A 21,158-nucleotide genomic window follows, 5' to 3' on the forward strand; every position below is an offset into this window, starting at 1 on the left:
TATTTTTTGGCACTAAATGGATTACATATATTTGAAAGGTGAGTTTGTATTAGGCGCTACATTATTTTCAGATTAGTGTGTTGCAGGTGTCTGAAATAAAACATTATTAATATTAATTAGAGAAGTCATTTATAAAACTCCCACTAGGTGGCGCATGCACTGTAGAATTACAAAGCATTGCAATGCCTTATACGAGCTCACAGGAGAGGAAGACAGTTCTATTTGTGCATGGGACCTGCAGCTTGCCTCCCATTCTCTTCTCCAGCTTTCTATGTACCCGGGACCCCCGGCCATCTCCTCCACATTGTATCACAGCCAGGTGACATTGGGGTCACTTGGCATGCATTGACCTGGAAGTATCATTTTATCCTGGCACCGTCTGACTGACCACATGGCACCCTGGGAGTTGGGCACAGTGGTGCTGGTGATGACATGGGTCGTTGTGGGTGCAACCAAGGGGCAGCTTAATTGCAAAGAAGTCCGTGCCAGCTTCCACTCCCTGCAGCCAGGGGTGAGATGGGTGCCAGAGTCACCTGTGTCAGGTAAGCAAAGCTGTAAACAACCTCATTTAAATATAACACTGCACTATGCACACATAAAATTCCATTGATTTGGTTATTTACTGCCCAAACTGTGTTGTGTTAGCTTGTGATTTCATAGGTTTGCACGGCATACCTCCCATTTGTCCTGATTTTTAATGGACAGTCCCTCTTTGTAATCTAAATACCCCTGTCCCTTTATTCTAACAAGGGGTTGCCCTCTTTTTTTTTATATATATATATATATATATATATATATACTTATTCGGAATGTATATAATAGGACAGAGATTCACAACAGGGAAACTCACAGCAGAGTGTCTTTAAACCATTGTCATTTATTTTTTAAATTGGTTTGTTTAAATATAAGAGTGGATTACTGTTCTACATAAAAATTCCAATTAAGTAAAACTTTACCAAAATATTCTTTATATGTTGCATGTCTTTCCAACCATGTCATAATTGTCATCTGATTAAAAAGGAATATGTGCTTTCATATAGCTTTAAAAGATTGGTACCCTTTATGCCATTGTGTTGGGGGTGTAACTTTTTGGCCATTTTATAAGCACATGCAATTAAAATATTTACTATTTTTAGTCTTTTTATTACAAATTGAAACGTTTTCCACCTGTTGAAGATAATGTATTCCTTAAACCAAACATATAGGAATATTCACTAAGCCTTGAATGGTAGCAAATCGAAATAGCCAAATTGTCATTATAATAGCGTGAACCTTGTTACCAGATAGACTATTTTTCCTAAACATTGTCATTTGGTCCTCAGTTCTACACAATTTGCAGTTTAGTGAATAAATCCCCATAGCAGACTATTGTATTTCGTGAATGCCCTAGAACAGAAAAAAAATGATATATTGTGATCTGATAGTTTGTTATTCAGTATTGTAAAAAATTATAGTTTATTTTCACACATTGAAGACATGTGACATGAGTGCAAATTAAGCATTTTTCCATTTTATAATCTACCCACTCAAAACTTACGGTACATACAAACAGTCCAAAATTATTTATATATATATATATATATATATATATATATATATATATATATATATATAAAACAAGTCTGCACTCAACGGTTATAGATGAAAAAGGACAAAATGTGCCTGGTGATTAATACTACAAAGGGAACAATGGATAGCACTCTAGGACTTTAACACAACAATAAAAGTTAACTTTTATTACTAATCATTTCAGATTTCCATAAAATCTTTTATCGGGGTAATGTTCACCATAGATATAGATGCATATATATGGTACATAATATAGACAACAAAGGTAAGAAACATACACACACACATACAGACAATGTGTGCGTGCGTGCGCGCACACACACACACAAACTCTCTCTTTCTCTCTCTCTAAGAGAATATCAGTAAATAATCTATTTACACAAAACTGCACACTATCGCTAAAGGTCTTAGAGTAATATTTACAAAGTAATGAATTGTAGTGAATTAAAAAATGAGGGCAAGATTCAGCGTAACGTAGCCAAACTGTGGCTATAACTGCACTGGAGATAACTCAATGTTTTTACCTTTTACAAACACTCAAATTACCAGAAGTTTTTGTCATGTTAACATTATTTAATTTTAACAAAAATAAAGTAACAGCCACTAAAGCCACGTAACAGAAAAGTGATAAAAACATTAAAAAAGTCCACAAAAGCCGCATTGTAACAGAAAGTAGTGAAATTTGTATTTCTATTCTATGTTCAAGCTGAATTTCTCACACTTGTATACTAGTAGAATGGAGCATGTTGGGGGTGATGTATCAAAGTGTCCTGTTTTAAAAAGTGGAGTAAAACATGTAAAAGGTGAATAATCAGCCGTGGAATGTGCCTGCTGGTTACAATGATTTCCATGATAATTGCCCCAATTTCGGTACTTTAGACCACTTTTTTAGAACAGAACACTTGGATATATCATCCCATCTTTGTTGTCCATACCAAATGCAAATCTTGACTTAGTTACATGGCAATATCTCAAACATGTGCCAAATGCAAAACATGACTTATTTACGTGGCAATATCTCAAAACTACTAAATTCAAATCAAATAGCACTAATCCAATGCGAGAATCTGGGCTTGAGAGGGTGACCTAGAAAGAGTGTCTTGGACTAATCACACATTCTTTTGGTGAGAACTTCAAGCAACATGTGAAAAGCAGCTTTGGAACCTATATTTCTGTGCTTTCATTATATATAACACAATCTGACGGTTATTTCAATGCACAGATCATGTTCTCCACCAAAACATACAGCATGGTGGGTGCAGTCATCCATGCATTATATCCTGTAATATTTTGTTTGATAGACATCACATAGTGGGGGCTCCTAATCTCAAGGCCCATACATGTCCCAGTCTGCGAAAAATTAGTGGGTATTTTGATTTATAATCTGCAGACTTTTTATCAATATTGGGAGAGGGACTAAGTTAATGGTGTCAGCTGCTAACCAATAGCATTACTGCCACTAATCTCGAACTGGACTTATATGGTCTGATGCTTCCCTGAGATTAAAAGACTATAATGATGGCCCAAATTCTAGCACTAATATCCCTAGTACCCAGTGGTATATTTAGGATTTGTGCTCTTGAACCCCCCAGGAACCGAGGCAAACAAGGGATCTGCCTGGACGTTTGAGGGCGGCTTTTTTTGCTGCCCCCTGTCAAGTGCCTCCCAAGGCAGATGCCTTGTTTGCCTCGTGTAAGATACATCCCTGCTAGTACCCCTGAAACCCTGATTAGGGGGAATAATGCCATGTGCAGGATCAAGTGACGTCTCTCTCACTTTCTGTCTTTCTCCGGGCTCCTTATTTCAAATGTATTTTTTTCAGAAGTACCTCATGCGCAAGTCACATTAACTCCAAAATGTAATTGTGTGATCCAAATCTGTCCACCAATGTCCCTTTGGGCTTTATTCAATAAAATGGTTAGTGAATTGCCAATCTTAGGCTCAAATTGCCTAACTGGTAAACTAGCTGGCAATAGAATATTTTTTGTTCAGCTATTTTGGTGTAAAATTAGAAAGTTGTTCAATAGCATCAAGCAAAGCCAGGGACAAGACATTGAAAGCTACAGTAGTTATACTAGAATCTGTCTATCCCCGTGATGGTTAATGACCTCAAAGCAATCTTGGTGTAAAATCTGCATTATAAAAATAAACTGTACATCTAAACAATTATACTTCAAACAATCAGCTATTCAGATTAAGGCCTGAAATTCACAGACTGTTCTAGCATACAGCGTACTTTGTATGGGTTCAAGCTGTGTAGCAACTCAGCCTTACATCTATCAGGCAAGGTAAGTTTGTCTTAACTCTGTAATGACGAGACTAAAAGCTAAAGTGGTCTCTGTGATACACATTTTTTTTCTGAATATATTTCGCTTCTTTTAGCATGCATCATTTTTTTTCTAATTAGTTGTGTAAAATTAGATCTATATCCCTTAATATTTTTTTGATGCATGAATCCCCACTGTCTTACATCCGATCTCATATTATTACCATCAGGCCTAATGCTTGCATGTAAATATGGTATCTGTAGATAAGAAAACATAGAGAACTGTTAGAATTGATGGAGAACCTTCAACTCTGCAAGTCTCGTGGACATTTGCTCATGTTGCTTAACTCAACTAGACCAACATGTTTTCAAGGGTTTAGCTTTTATGAGTATTCCTGCGGTGCTTCTTTGTCTTCCTTGGTAAAATTTAAAGGCTAAATTCTAGAGTCAAACTCAACGATGACAGCTACTAACCTGAACACAGCAGACGCCGGTGGACCACAAATTTTTGTAATGCTTAGCCAGCAGAGATGCATTCCTAGTGGAAAAGAAATAGCTGCAGGTCAAATTTATTCAGGTACCCAACAGAAACACAAGGTGCACACATTATGACCTTGTAACGATGATATGTCACCATATCAAAAAACATGAAAACGGTTAAGAAACCACTTTCTCCAGGGAGACCCCAATCAGCTCCAGCAGAGCCTTCGGGTCAAGTGCAAAAAATCTAGTGCCTATTTATTTGAAACATTGCTTCCGGTTACAGTGGTAATGACATTCACGTGAACACAGTGGCATGTCACCATTAGTTCCCTGTCCATTCTTAAATGATCTCCCCAGAGGATTCCCCTTCTGTGCTACACCAGTTGTACAGCATGGCCGGGGGCAATTAATTCAGCCATTCAAGGTCAGATACGCTGTCACTTTAGAGTGATTGGCAGTTGTAGCATTTCTAACTTTCCTCTCTGCAGATTCCAGAGATTAATTGAAAAATACTGACCCAGCATAATACACACTTTCAAAAAGAAATTCCCAAAATGCTTCCTGGTAGCAAGTCAGATTATCCTGGATAGATAATAAAACCACACAGAACTTGAGTTTCAGAGGAGTCTCTGTTAATGGTAAAATAAAGCATATTTTTTAGACCGAGTAATTTGGTAACACGTAAGAAGGACGGAACTCTCACACTGGTTTTTAAATGTCTCTATCAAATTGACTCGTACATTAAATGGTGAGGTATTTTGTGTCTCCAGGCTCCATATAAATAAGTAAATGCTTCACATAAATTCTCAGGTACGTATAGCACTGAAGCAGCTTTGTACGCAGAACATGAGACAAAAAAAAATCTGCAGTTTAAAGGGGCAGGTAATCATTATAGAATCCTGAGTGGATTCACTGCTGAGTGAGTCTGAATTCTAAGAAGAATTAATCCTAAAACCACTGCTTCTGCATATTAACCCTGTAACTCTTACCACTCACAGCCTGGCTGAAAATGATGGGAGTTAAAGTCACGGCATAGTACTTGCAGACAGTGCCACAACACTTAGTACCCTGAACTCCAGACTTCAGATTACAAATAATTTGTTTTGAGCAAAGCTGTAATTATGCTGTAACCTTACGAATGTAGTGCCATTACAGCATCAATTGTCTGACTCTCGACAGTCACCATTTAAATGGACATGACTTTGGATAATTGTGATGCCTTTTTATATATACACGTGACATTATATTCTTAGAGGAAAGATGGCCTTCCAAGATTAGGGGCTACATTAAATGCATTAAATTGAAGAGGAAAAAAAAGAGAAGATAAACAGGTCTTGACTTCCTTGATGCCCTGAGCTCAGGATTTCATGTGAACACAAATAGTAATTACTGAAGCCAGCACCTTTTCATCTTGGACTGAATGTAAGCTACTCATTCATTTTAAAGCCAGTGGTAAACCTGGCACTGTGTTGGCACTTCATTTGGGCTCAGTTAGGGCTAAACTTGTCATTGTCAACCCAGTTTAGCCATTAGAATTGCTATATGTCCTCTAGACTGTAATCTCATTTGAGCAGGGTCCTCTTCAACCTATTGTTCCTGTAAGTTTTTGTAATTGTCTCATTTATTGTTTTCTCCCTCTCCTATAATATTGTAAAGCGCTACGGAATTTGTTGGCGCTATATAAAATGGTCAAAATCGCAACCCATATAGAAGGGCACTTTGCAAATTTTGTTAAAGTAAAATGTTCAACAGTTGGGTCTTAGCTTTAGTTATTGCATAATAGGGAAATATTTGGAAACTGAAGAAATACAATGGCATTTTGCATTGCAATTCCTACATGCAAATGCCCTGAGCTTTCAAAGGCTCTTTTATTGGCCAGTTTTTTTAAATTTATCTGCCAGTTCTATTGGTTAGCAGTGATTGACTAGGAGTGGTTAGGTCAGTTAGTCTAGTAGAGATGTTGCGAACTGTCCGCCGAACCGTTCGCGAACATTTCGCCAGCGAACAATAGCGTGTTCGCGGCGAAATGAACATACGCAATTTCCGGTCCGCCCCCTATACGTCATCATTGAGTGAACTTTGGCCCGGAACCTCACAGTCAGCAGACACATTCCAGCCAATCAGCAGCAGACCATCCCTCCCAGGAAGTGTCTGCTGACTGTGAGGTTCCGGGCCAAAGTTCACTCAATGATGACGTATAGGGGGCGGACCGGAAATTGCGTATGTTCGTTTTGCCGCGAACACGCTATTGTTCGCCGGCGAAATGTTCGCGAACGGTTCGGCGGACATTTTGCGACATCACTATAGTCTAGTTATCTCAGCCTAACAGTGTCATCCAGGTTGGATAGATTTAACTGTAACAATCCATAAGTACAAATTAGACTTTTACATAATGTGATTGTTCAGGTGAACAATTTTGTTTGGGATGTCTTCCGCCCATACATATAATGATTTGGTTTGGCCGAATATTGTTTATGGAAAAATATTCATTGAAACATTTGTACGAACCAAAATATGCCAATTAGTGTACTGCAAAATATATACATTATATATATATATTATGCATATATTTTGCAAAATACTGATAGGTGCAGAAAGAGTGCCATTCAGAGGGGAAAAGAGTAGAAGCATTAAAAAAAAAAAGAAATCTCTATATATTATATATTTTTTTAAATATATAATATATAAATATAGATTTGTTTGCTGCTCCATCTTTTCCCCCCACTATTGGTCACTTGTGAATAAAATCGACATTTAGCAATTGTCCTGTAGCCATCAATTATCTTTTTTCCCCATCGATCCATCAATTTTCTCTACAAATCCTGAATTTTCAGTCACAGCACTTGTCATTTGCTTGGTTTTACATACATTAGGTGGGTTGGAGATATGGAATTCAGCCTAATGCACAATTGGTCCAAATTTTGACAAAACTGAATGCATAAATTCCATTTTATCAAAGCAAGTGAGGAGAGGGCGTTTCCGTAGTGCCAAACAGACCCCCGTCTTTTCTCGAAGCGCTTCAAAACAGTTTCACAAAAATCTACATGATATCGCGTAGACACTGTTATTATTGTACCCAGTACACCGACATGTAACAGTTATGTCTCTTATACTGCCCCTTTATTGCATGTTTGGGAAAATGGAAAATAGGATATACAGTCTTGGGAAAAAGAAAGTACACCCTCTTTGAGTTCTATGGTTTACATATCAGGACATAATAACAATCATCTGTTCCTTAGCAGGTCTGCAAATTAGGTAAATACAGCCTCAGATGAACAACAACACATGACATATTACACTGTGTCATAATTTATTTATCAAAAATAAAGTCAAAATGGAGAAGCCATGTGTAAAAAACTAAGTCCACCCTTACTGCTTCCATAGAACTTAAGAGGCTAAGTAGTAGACAGGGGCTGATAATCAAATGCCTTTGATTAATTGATAATCAGCAAGTGTGACCACTTCTATCAAAGCCGAGGTTTTAACAGTTTGCTAGACTGGAGCATTCCGCTATGTATATTAACACATTGCCAAGGAGGAAAGACATCAGCAATGATCTTAGAGAAGCAATTTTTGCTGCCCATCAAACTGGGAAGTGTTATGAGACCATTTCCAAACAATTTAAGGTCCACCATTCTACAGTGAGAAATATTATTACTGGAAAACATTCAAGACATTTGGACATCCAACAAATTCACCACAAGGTCAATGCAATGCTTGGAGAAATTGCAAAAAACAAAACAAGAGTTACACGTCAGACAGTACAGGCCCCAGTTAGCATGTTAAATGTTAAAGTTCATGACAGTTCAATTAGAAAAAGATTGAGCAAGTATCGTGTGTTTAGCAGGGTTGCCAGGAGAAAGCCTTTTCTATCTCTAAAAAGAACATGGTAGCACGGTTTAGGTTTGCAAAGTTGCATCTTATCAAACCACAAGATGTCTGGAACAATGTTGTTGGGATAGACGAGACCAAAGTGGAGATGTCTGGCCATAAGCACAGTGCCACGTTTGTCGAAAATCAAACACAGCATATTAGCACAAACCTCACCTCATATTAACGGTCAAACACGATGGGCTTTTATTTTGGGCTTTTATTGCAGCCACAGGACCTGGGAACCTTGAAGTCATTGAGTTGACTACAAACTCCTCTGCATACTAAATCATTCTAGAATCAAATGTGAGGTGTACTTAGTTTTTCACACATAGCTTCTCCATTTTGGCTTTATATTTGTTAATAAATCACAGCATGGTGTAATATGTCATGTGTTGTTCATCTGAGGTTGTATTTACATAATTTTAATACCTACTAAGGAACAGACGATCGTTATTATGTCCTGATATGAAAAACCATATAATTCAAAGAGGGTGTACTTTTCCCCACAACTGTATATAAAACAAAGCCAAAGATCTGCCTTCCACGTTAATTCTGTTTTATTTTATGTCGTCATCTTTGTGAAACAAAACCCTCCTTGGTAATCTGTGTCTGTGTTTATTCACCATAGCTTAAACATTTACAATATCTGCCTGAATTTATCCGAAAATGACTGCCTCTTCTAACATTATTTTCCAAATAATGAATTTTAGATTTAGGCCAAAAGGCAATGAATCACCCAGACGAACTATTTAAATATGTTTACTTTAGGATAGAGTCAATCTTCAATAGAGAAAGCTTCAGGCTCCTTCATCCATTCATCTGATAAGCAGGAGGAGTAGGTCCTTGTGTAATCTGCAAAGTCATAGATCCTCCTAATTACACCTTCTTCTTATAGGGAGTGAATCCTCCTGTCTGGGTAAAAGGAGCCATTGATGGATGTTTTCAGCTGTGGTATACAACTGGCAATAGAGGAAATATCCCCCATCCCTTTGTGCACTTAGCCTTGTGTGGGATGCTCTTTCAGACCATCTGGCTTTATTTTTGAGGTTTACATTGCATTTAAGACACATGTTTTTTGTAAATATCAGACTACTCTGCATGCATTCCTTATAAAACCCTCGGCTGACCACATTTTTTATGCATTTGGGATCTGTAATGCTTTTTTCATGAGTAAAGATTAGAATCAGCCAGCGGGTCAGAAGTTCAGAGCGTTTTCATACTATTACAAGGCAAACACAAAGAGAGGTGTTCCTTCCGAGCATCTGCATGTTTAAATCATGGTGCTGGCGGCAAGCCCTCTTTCTACAATTTCAGCTTTGTACCCTTAAAGAGCTGGTGTTTTTTTTAAGTATATATTTTTATACTTTCATACTATTTGAATTCTTCTCTTAGAAGGAGTAGCAGTGGAACAAGCATTTTGGTTTCAAGACAGCTGTTCTCTTACGTCAGTATGTTATGATCATAACATTAAAATGTCACTTTGAATTGCAACAGTGGCCAATTATTCCGTGGCCGATTTGGCAATTCTGTGACAAAATTAATTCTAGTTCAATTAACCACTTAATTTGCTTGCTGATGACTTTTCATTAGTATTCTGTGTCTAAAGGTATCTCTGCAGGTTGTATTGCTTGTTGCTGTGGTTTCGAACCCACAGCCGAACAGGCCAGGATTTAGGCATTTCTTAATCCTGTATCAATGAGGGTAGTTACGAAGCTTGGACTCTTTGTGTGCCTTGAAGTCTGGAGTGGGAAACACTGGCTTAGGTGACATTGGATAAAATGATTGTGTGAAAACTAATTGGTAATTTAACCATGTTCACAGGTAAAAACACAAGGGATTTTATTCACCAAAATAGGAATTGTTGAGAATAGATAAGGAATTTGCTAATTATGTGTTTGAAATTACTTAAGTGAAAACATGATCATGGCTATTTTACTGAATAGCAAGCAACAAAAGATGGTGTGGTGTGTACAGAAAAAAATAGTAGAGGATGGTAAATGCGAGTGCTAATACCTGGGGACAATTTTCGGTACTGGTCACTTACAATCCACATATAATGTCATGGATTGCCAATATACAGATATTCACAATCTACAATCACATAAAGGGAAACTCCAGTGCCAGGAAAACAATCTGTTTTCCTGGCACTGCAGGTTCCCTCTCCCTCCCACCCCCCATCCCCGGTTGCTGAAGGGGTACAAACCCACATCGCTGCTTCTCCCTCCGCACCGCTCCTCCTTCTGACTGCATCGGTCGGTGGGCGAGCCGCCCATTCGCATTAGCGCTCCCCATTGGAATCCTATGGAGAAAAGAGCGACGCTGGAGGTCCTCACACAGCGTGAGGACGTCCAGCAATGCTCTAGCACAGGTTTCCTGGAGTTGAGTTAACCCTGCAATGTAATTATTTGGGGGAGTCCCTATTTATAAAAAACTGCAATAATTACATTTGCAGGGTTAAGGTTAGTGGGAGTTGGCACCCAGACCACTCCAATGGGCAGAAGTGGTCTGGGTGCCTGGAGTGTCCCTTTAAAACAACACAAAAAAACTAAACATAGTGTAAAACCACATAATGTGATGGAATACAAATTATGTGTTGCACTCACAAGAGAAAAGCCACTAAAAGTGGACAAACATGGGTCTGTATAGATTCCTGTTCCACTCAGTCCTTGGTCCAATTGCTGATTCTGGAAAAAAATGAAAATCTTGTCCTGATGTGGATACAACCACAGGCTTAAGAAATATACAAGGCCTCACAGTGTTCCTCTGACCCATCCTGATTGTGAGGGACCAGTACTGAAAATTGCCCCCAGGCATTAGCACTCCCATGTACCACCCTCTACTGTTTTCAATGTTCCCAACAACATATTTTGTTGTTTGCTATTCAGTTTTGTATCACAGTCTTCAGAATTGACCGAGGTGCTGATGTTTTTGGGGTGACCACAACTTTTGTGTGTTTTGGTCTTGGCTATCTTTGTCTACAATTTTCAATTTCCTTGCCGCTTTTCCACAATTTCTGGTTTAGCAAATAAGCCCCTTTTTCTTTGCAAACTGAAATTGAGATCATATCTCAATTTCATGTCAGCTGTCCCAAACTTGGATGGTATACGCAGTATTTACACAGTTATTTTACTTACTATTGCTTTATAATAAACACAATAATTGCATTCAGTAGGACAAACATAAGTTCCCCTTATAATCACCATCCACGTGGCAAGCAAGATAGAGTTTTAATTCAGCTGTTATGAACCTGTGCTCCGTTCCTCTCACTTAGGACCAGATACTTGTGTTGTTACAGCTGCAGTCATTATTTAGCCACAATTCTATGATCTGAGGTTTTATCTTAACCCATATCCTTTTCATCCTGAAGCCACATCATCACTGTAGAATCCTTTATGATGTCGATAAAGATAACTGTGTGATAAGGCCATTGTGTCGCATCTATAGGTTTTATGTGTTTCAATGGTGGTACACATTTTCTTTAAAGGTTAATTGCCTTGATAAGAATCATTTTGATATTTGACTCTTACGCACCATACACAATGCACCACTGAGCTAAGTGTATTGCTTAAACATTGATTCCAGGCACTTCTTTATTTTAGGTAAAATATGTAAGTCACAGTTAGCTATGCTGGGTGTTTTCTTTTTTTAATTAAGCTTCTTTAGATATTTTTTATAATTATCATTATTTTGATTATAGGTTTGTTCTATAATCCCTCCCACCCCTGCCAGCAGTGTTTTCATTTTGGTCTATAAATACTGCTGTGCAAAATACTGTTGTAAAACAGTTTATACAGTATGTGCATTCACACAAAAAACAGGAAATAAAAATTCTGATGATGGTTTTTATTTCCTTGTAGAAATGTTCTTGACCTTACCTCCTGCTGAGCTCTTTCAAGTAAGTGTGAGAATGAAACTATCAGCATTAAAACATACAACAGAGTCTATATGCATGCATCCCAATCGTCTTACATTCAGCAGCACAGTCCTAATTTTATAGTCCTTTCCTGCCTTCAGGCTTTTAGAACCAGCCCCCTGAAAACTCAACACATCAGCAAACGCAGGGACTTGAAATATCAGCTTCTTTTTAGTTCCACTTTTTATTTGTATATAATTTTCTTTTTTTTCTATATAATGCTTTCAAGAATTGGTCTTCTCACTTCTAACATTTTTTACAGCTGTGTGATTAGCTATATTTGCATCACTAGAATTTTTTCAGGAAACGTACCAGTCTAGCTCTGAAGTCAGAGTTAGGAACTTTTAGTTTCTCTCCTGTTGGCAATGGTTTAGCCCCGTGCAACTTTCCCTAAAATATCATTTTTTTTGCTGGTCTTGCCAGATTCAGACCAATACCATACTTTGTGTTCTCTTTTTGCTAGAGGTGATCTGTTCTCTTTATTTTGTTCTCTTTTTGCTATAGGTGATCTGGAGGTTGCCGACCCACCAATGTTTATTCCAGATAGGTACAGATGCCACTCTAGCACGGTATAATAAAATGCATCATCCATTTCATATCTTGTTATCCAGCTTTGGTTGCATTAAAACTTGATTAATTATGGCTGCCAAGACACTGCCGAGCTAATAATCTAAAACACAGCAGCGTAATAAACTGAGGTATAAGGAAACTCTTGTATCTATGTCATAAAAAGACTAAGGACATTACTATCTGTCATGTTTCAGCCCTTTCTACTGCTTCCCACTACGTCTTATGAAATATCAAATGATTCTTGAGATATGTTACATTACTTACTATCTCGCCTACCTTGAAATGCTGTCTTCTCTGGTACAGATTTATACACAGGCACCGTTTTATAGTGGATACTGAGAAGCAGAATATCTTCTGAAGGCCTCGGTGAGAGCCTGAACCTTTATTTCACCACAAGTTACAGCAGGGCTTGCTTGTCATGTTGTATAAGACATAATCTATTAATGAAGGCTAAATCATATTTTATGACTGTCTAAAAGGGTGTTACGCAGTTCCAATTAATATTTTAGTGCTAGCAGGGGTGAAACATAGAGTGTTCTATTTTTGGTTATTTAGGACGAAATGCTAAATCATAAACTGGCATTGACCTGACAGTGGCACATGAGTGCCCAATGCCTTTCATGGCAATTATGATTTATGCTCCAAGAATTAAAAGACTGTTTTTGCCAAGAGTCAAATATAATTTTTCTTTCGAAATATATATATATATTTATATTTAAAAAAAGAAACAAAAAAACAAGCCAATAAATAAAATTAAAAAATCTGATTTTGTAAAAAGGTTAATTTTATTAAAGACACGGAGGCTCCTATTATGCATATCTCTTTCTTTATTTCCTCAGCAGCAAAGATAGAGGAATATAAATATTATCAAAAATGAAAGAAAAAACTGTACAGGCATAACGAGTAGCCAATCACATAACAGAGGAAGTAGCTATATAAGTCCTGTGTCTCCCACAATCCCCCTCTTTCTTTGCTGCTTCCTCAGACAGCTAAGTATTTTACTTGAGCTCTCCTACTCATTGCATTTTGTTTACTTGTGATTCATGTTTTGCTTATGCTTGTTTCATTATTGTCGTTTTTATTTATTGTTGATTACTATCTAGTACCTACATCGTTGGTGTATTGGGGGGTTTCCCCTAGGGGCTTTGCCCGCCGCCGCGGGCTGTTTTCCCTCATACCGCCCCTGTTGCCGCTTCTCGGCGCTATCTCAGCCGCGTGCCCCCTTTCTCTGTGGACGCGACTGAGTGTGCTCGTTTTCCACTCTCGCGGGCTGCCCACGCGGGTGGGTGCACGCGCCCCTTCCCCCGCCTGGAGCCGGTCCACGGGCACACCCTGACACGTGCGGCGGCCATTTTGGGCGATCATTCGTTTCACCCTGCTGTGCCGGGCGGTCGGTCCCTTCCTACGGGTCCCCTTGCTACACCAACGATCAGGTTTAGCCATTTTTCTGTTCTACTGGGTTAATCAACCCATTTTTTCTAGTATTCAATTTTGCTTCTGTTGTACCTCACTATGCAGGATTGCAAAGATGGGCCTACTGTCCCTTCTGGGGATTTTACGATAGATAATCCCGAGGGCGCTATGGCCTCTCAGGAACTCCAGGCCTTGTTGGAAGCTACTATGGCTTCTTCCCTTGAAAAGGCTATTGCCTCCGCTATGGGGACTGTCTCATCCTCCTTTGCCCAGTCACTTCAGTCTGTGCTCTTGCCTTCTATGGCTGCCCCTAACCCCCTGGGTGCGGGGTCCCCTTCCCCTGCCCTGACTGTGCCGGGTGCCCGTAAGGCGAAGGCAAAGGCTAGACATCTCGGGTCCCACTCCTCGATGCAGGCTTTGCCTGTCATGACTGACACGCCTTTGGCGGTCGCAGATAGCGCGCATCCCACGCGCACAAGAGCCCCTGGCCGGGCTAAAAAGGCTAGATTGTGGAAACGGGCTAGAGCCCTGGATGATGGGTCGGATACCGACCGGAGTGTGGACAATGATTCCGATGTTATGGAATATGACTCCTATGGGGAGGACGAGTCTGGCGAGGATCAACCCCTTACGGGTGTCACCCCTTCGGGGTCCTCTGCCGTCCCCCGTAGAAAAGTGCCTGACCCCGCTGGGGATAATGATAAAGGGCTTTTAGACCCACAGGGGAACCCCCTGTTTGACCCGGACGACCTGCGTCACCCGCGGTCTGCCGAATGGGTCCCTCCGGACCATATCGCCCAGTATGTGGCTAAGAGGATTCGCACACCTCTGTCAAAGGAAGGCCGCAATAAATTGCGTGCCGAATGCCCACGACCCTCCCTCCCTGGCGCTGCCTGTAAGACCCCTGAAGTGGACCCTCAAATTGCCCAATTTCTTAATAAATCTGGGTGGAAGCCTAAAAAGGGTCTTGATCACTCACTAAAAGGGTGCCAGGATAAAATTCTGGATACGCTGGGCCCCCTGTCTAAACTGTACGAGCTCCTCGAGGCAGCCCGTAATGGCGACTCAGTTCTAGATATGGACGTGGCCATCGGGTGGGTCCAGCGAGCTATATGCCTTGTGGGGAATGCCAACACGGCTATGTCTTCCGAGAGACGCAAGGCTATTCTCTTGAAAATAGACCCTAAACTGGCTGCTATGACCGTAGCTGAACCTGACTCAGCCGATGAGGGGATGTTGTTCGGCACATCCTTTGTGAAGGACATGGGGTCCTATGTAAAAACCTTTACGGCTATTGACAAGGCGCAAGCTAATATGAAACGCGTCTTCGCGCCCAAGGTTTTCGGTGGGGCCGGGCGTAGCAGGAACCGTCCTCCCGGCCGTGGTTTCCGTGGCTCATTCAGGGCCGACAGAGGTTCCTTTTTCCCCTCTCGTGGGCTCCAGGACCCGAAAACGCCTCCTTTCTTCCCGGCCAGAGGGAGATCGTGGGGCTCTAGATACCCCCGTGGTGGGTCGTCGGGCAGACGCCCTTATGGTGAGTACCCCTTCTTCCCTTCTCGATCAGGTTCGGGTGGCGGGGAGGCTAGCCTTATTTTACCCAAGGTGGGCAGTTATTACCTCAGATGCTTGGGTTCTGCAATGCGTAAAGGGTTACCAACTAGATTTTGTTTCCCTGCCTGTCCAAACGTATACCCCCAGGGAGTTGTCCCTCCCACGGGAGCAGGACGCGATGATCTCCGCGGAAGTCGCGGAGATGTTCTCAAAGGGCGCCATCGAAGAATTGCCGTTCGCCACTCCAGGCTTTACGAGCAATCTCTTCCTTGTACCCAAGAAAGGGGGCGGTGTCCGCCCAGTGATAAACCTTCGCCCTCTCAACGCCTTCCTACGCTACCAACATTTCCAGATGGAAGGCATCCATTGTCTCAGAGACCTCCTGAGACAGTCGGATTGGATGGCCAAATTGGACCTGAAGGATGCATACTTCACGGTTCCAATAGCGATAGAATCCAGGGACTACTTGCACTTCACCTGGCACGGACGGCGTTGGCGTTTTACATGCCTTCCGTTCGGCCTCTCCTCGGCTCCTTGGTGTTTCACCAAGGTTATGAAGCCGGTGGTGTCGTTCCTCCGTACCCGAGGGGTTCGACTAATTATTTACCTGGACGACATCCTGATCATGTCACAGTCGTTGGAATGCCTGAAGTTGCATTTAGACTGGACGATCAACCTCTTACAGAACCTAGGTTTTCTGGTAAACTGGGACAAGTCGGTCCTGACACCCGCCCAGTCTATGGAGTTCCTGGGGTTCCAGGTGGATTCCGTGCGGCAGTTCCTGTACTTGCCAGAATCCAAGATAAAAGCCATCCAGAAGGAGCTCCGTCGAGCTCTTCGCGCTTCGGACTTGTCAGTCCGGCAGTTGGCGAGGATCATCGGCCTACTGGCCTCCTCCATTCAGGCGATATTCCCAGGCCCCTTACATTACCGGGCTCTCCAACGGCTCAAGGGGTCACACCTACGTTCGGGTCGATCATACGAATCCCGACTTTGTCTGGACGAGGAGTCCAGAGACGAGCTGGTATGGTGGTTGGCACACATGGAAGCCTGGAACGGAAAAGCAATTTTCGGTTCCGTTCCGGACGTGGTCATAGAATCAGATGCCAGCTTGCACGGCTGGGGGGCTCGTTGTGGCGACATCTCCACGGGGGGCAGATGGTCCGACGCAGAGAAGTCGTTACACATCAACTGCCTGGAACTCCTGGCGGGGGCCTTTGCGATTCGCAGCCTTACCCCTGGAAAGGCGAACTGTTGTGTTCTCCTCAAATTGGACAACGTATCGGCAGTCCGATACATAAATCACTTGGGCGGAACCAAGTCCAAAATGTTGGCTCTGCTGGCGAAGGACTTTTGGCGGTTCTGCCTCCTAAACAACGTCTCGGTGACGGCGGAACATATTCCGGGTCTGGACAATTCAGGTGCGGATTGGAACTCCAGACATTTGAGAGACTCGGGAGACTGGCATTTGCACGCCTCGGTCTTCCAAAGCCTAAACAGGCTGTGGGGTCGGTTCGAGATGGATCTGTTCGCATCTCGACTGAACACTCAGTTACCGAGGTTCTTCAGTTGGAGGCCGGACCCGGCTGCAGTGGCGACGGATGCCTTTCTTCAAGAATGGCCTCCAGGCCACCTGTATGCCTTTCCCCCATTCAACATGATCGCTCGTACGATCTCGAAGCTGGTTCGTCACGACTGTTGTCTGGCCCTGATCACCCCTCTGTGGAGATCACGGCCGTGGTTCCCTCGTCTGATGGAGTTGTCCATAGACTTCCCTCGTCTGTTGCCGAACTTCCAGGACCTCCTTCTGGATCCGGATGGGAACTCGCACGAATTGGTGCTCCAGCACCAATTGCCCCTGGTAGCATGGTTCCTTTCAGGGGACGCTGGCTTGTCCCTGACGTTCCACAGTCGACTCTCTTGCTCCTCGATAACGCCTGGGCTCCGGGCACACGATCAGCTTACCGAGCTGCATGGAAGTCTTGGTCTGATTGGTGCATGGAACGGGCAGTGGATCCCATATCTGCCCCTCTCCATTTGATACTGGGGTTTCTTACAGCCCTGTTCGACTCAGGCAAGGCGTACAGGACTATCAATGTTTTTCGATCGGCCATATCGGCCGGTCATGGTGGGTTGGAAGGTGTACCCATCGGCAAGCATCCTTTTGTATGCCGTCTTCTCAAGGGTATTCGCTTCGTCCGTCCGCCTAGGTCGCGGTTTTCGACATTTTGGGACGTCAACATTGTGTTGCGTTTTCTGTCGGATTGGTACCCTAACCAGGACTTGACTCTTAAACAACTATCCTCCAAGATGGTTATGCTGTTTTGCCTGGTCTCTTGTAAGAGAGTCTCCGATGTTAGGGCTCTTGACTGGGGTGCCTTTGTGTTTACGCCAGATGGCGTTACTTTCACCATATCTAGGAGAACTAAGTCGGCGTCCAAATCCTTCGTATATCCTAGATTCCCGTTGTGTCCGGCGCTCTGCCCGGTGGATTGTTTGAAGGCCTATCTAGAGGCTACACGTGCGGTGCGCTCATCTGAACGCCATCCCCTATTCATTTCGTTTAAGGCTCCTCATCGCCCAGTATCGACTCCGACGCTGGCGCGTTGGATTCGTTGGCTTTTATCCCTAGCGGGTATAGACACATCTGTCTTTACGCCTCATTCTGTAAGGGGTGCTATGGCCTCGAAGGCATCCACAGTTGGTTGCCGCCTAGAGGACATCATGCGCGCAGCGGACTGGTCCCGAGAGTCGACCTTCAGAGACTTCTATTTCAGACCAATTGAACACGTCGCATCTCAGGTGATAGCACAGCTTTAAACTTGCATAATAGGAGCCTCCGTGTCTTTAATAAAATTCCTAGATTTTACTAGTAACATGACGTAAAGTCATGATTTTATTAAAGACACGGAGGCGAGTATTATTCCCTCCCACCCTCCCGGTGTGGATTTGGGATTGGAGATGCTTCGATGCAATACGAGTACGTGGGCAATTGGGTCTGTATTGAGTTCATGTTTTTTGTACTGTGTAGTTTTATCATGTTTGGATGATTTGACAGTTTTATATTGATTTCTAATCATGTATATATATTCTATTTCAGCATCATGTTTCATGTAGATCCCTCACGTTTATGTTTGGTAAGTCTACAGTTTGAGTTTGGAAATTACCATATTTTTCTATCTTTTTTAGCTTGAAGTTCTCGTTTTGTTTCCCGTTTCCTGTTTGGATCAAGTGGGACATCGTTTATCTTACCTGGTCTTCGGTTGCGCAAGAAAGAGGGGGATTGTGGGAGACACAGGACTTATATAGCTACTTCCTCTGTTATGTGATTGGCTACTCGTTATGCCTGTACAGTTTTTTCTTTCATTTTTGATAATATTTATATTCCTCTATCTTTGCTGCTGAGGAAATAAAGAAAGAGATATGCATAATACTCGCCTCCGTGTCTTTAATAAAATCATGACTTTACGTCATGTTACTAGTAAAATCTAGGAATTATTTGTCATGTCTGGCTTTTATGACTTTGTGGCAGGAACATGCCACTAAAAATGTAACTGTTTAACATTTCCTTTTGAGTTCTTCAAATGTTTTTAGAGGTGTAGGACGGAATTTGGAAATCTGAGAAACTAGTCTGGAGTACATCACTTTTAACTACTGCTAAGTAGTTAGAGATAATAAGGACACTCCACAGTTACTTACAATTATCGCATTGCTTTCTAGTTTTTTTGTGTTTTTTTTGCTTTTTTCTTTGCAGTTGAAAGAATCTAGTACTGGGTGGAAATTTTCAAAGTGACTAGCTTTTAAAGGGATGGAACATGTAAAAATCACATTACAGGATAGACTTGTTTTTTATTAGCATGGTACGGTACATGAAAACTCTCTTTTTGTGTTGTTTTTATTTTTAATTTTTAATTTATTCTTTATAAAAGTTTATTATAATTATTCACTTTCTCCTCAACTCTGTTATGCTAGAGAAAGACCACACAATGCTGGAGACGGAGCTGTTTAGGGTTACAGTACTTTGGAGTGATCACAGAGCATCATCTCAACATCTAAGTAACAACTACCTAGTTTAATTGTGCTGTATGTTGTGTCAAATAATACCCACATAACCTCATGAGTATCCAGCAAAATGACTCTCTGTGACAGCATTCCCCCTCCTTATGTTGGATCCCAACCATTCAACAAATATGTTATTATCCAGCAGCTGGCACAGCTCACAAACCATTGGCTTCTCCTATTAAACCACTCCATACACTTGCCAGATTTACTGCGCTATCCCAAAAAGTATGTAAAAGTAATGAACAAATTCTTTGTATACGGTAATTCTTTTACCCCATCTTACCTACTTTGCATTTTTCCTTCCTCGTTTTCCCCATCAATATTTGAAATGTTTATTCTTGAATATGTCTAAAAAAAAGAAGTTAAAAGCAAGTAGGTGTAGAAATGGAACATTGCTTGCACACGTTGATAATCAAAGCGTCTTGCTTCTAACGTTATGTTCACACTGTGTTCAGAACATGATTCAAGGTGACCACTCTCTCTGCAGTATCACACGGATCCTTTCCATCTGTAAGAACTTTGGGTCTCGGAAGTAAACAAAATCAATGCATAGCTATTATTGTCATATTGTAAAAATGTGAGATGCGTTTTTTTTAAAACATTATATTTTAAAATGCTTGGAGGATACTTTTAACAATAAAAAAAATTGTGGTGAATTAATTTTATGTCGTCTTAATGGGATGTCTCGTTGCTAGGAGACACAAAATATCCTGTGCAATGTTGTTGTAGGTTATTTTTAAAAATGTTTTTGCATACTGATAAAAATCAGATTTCCAAGAAGGATTTTAGAATTTGCCATGGTTTTGAAAGAATGTTGGTGGTTTTTATGATGTTGCTGGAATGGGATACTGTGGTTTTCTCTGAATTGGCTTCATCAGGAGTACAATGGCATAGTGTGTGTATTTCCTCTTCAACATTCCATGTTATTTAATGCACCACGACTGTAACAATTTTTTTTTGGTTCTAGAGGGTACTGTCTCACTTCGGTTGACCTTGACTCTCTTCAGGATCAGCATTGGCTCATGTCACTGTGACACAATCTCTGTTTGATCCTGAATAGCGTGCTGCTTTATTATTTTCAAGGTATATAAATGCTGTCCAGGACACAATGGACAGACACAACAAACATGTGGCTGTAGACATAACACGTTTAGACATGCTGGAAGAAACATTTAAGAGGTTGCTGCTGATGATCTTACAGCCTATGTAGGTTATGGAAATAGAACATGACTTCATTTATCTGATACCAGTGGGTACCAGATACCAGGTTTTATGAGAAATAAATAAATAAAAAATCATATTGGCATGTAAGGACTAGTGATAAGTGTGTCTGTTGTGATTATGACTCCAGTTTCCATTTTCCTTTTTATTGATGACAGGAAATGCAGCTGGTTTAAGCAGGGCATGGCATGGGTTTAAAGGGAAACGCCACTGATCAAATACCAAATAAATAAAAAT

At 41.3% G+C, this 21,158-nt stretch overlaps 1 protein-coding gene across 1 annotated transcript in view; it reads left to right on the forward strand.

Moving 5' to 3' along the window:
* Positions 1–220: 220 nt before the first annotated feature.
* GPC3 (glypican 3) overlaps positions 221–21,158 on the forward strand; it is a 439,590-nt gene continuing 418,652 nt past the window's right edge. Inside the window, exon 1 of the mRNA XM_063432042.1 lies at positions 221–542. Coding sequence (XP_063288112.1) covers positions 392–542 — 151 coding nt within the window. The 5' untranslated portion in view covers positions 221–391. The remainder of the gene's footprint in view (positions 543–21,158) is intronic.

This window comes from Pelobates fuscus, chromosome 9, assembly GCF_036172605.1.
Source record: "Pelobates fuscus isolate aPelFus1 chromosome 9, aPelFus1.pri, whole genome shotgun sequence".
Taxonomy (NCBI): domain Eukaryota; kingdom Metazoa; phylum Chordata; class Amphibia; order Anura; family Pelobatidae; genus Pelobates; species Pelobates fuscus.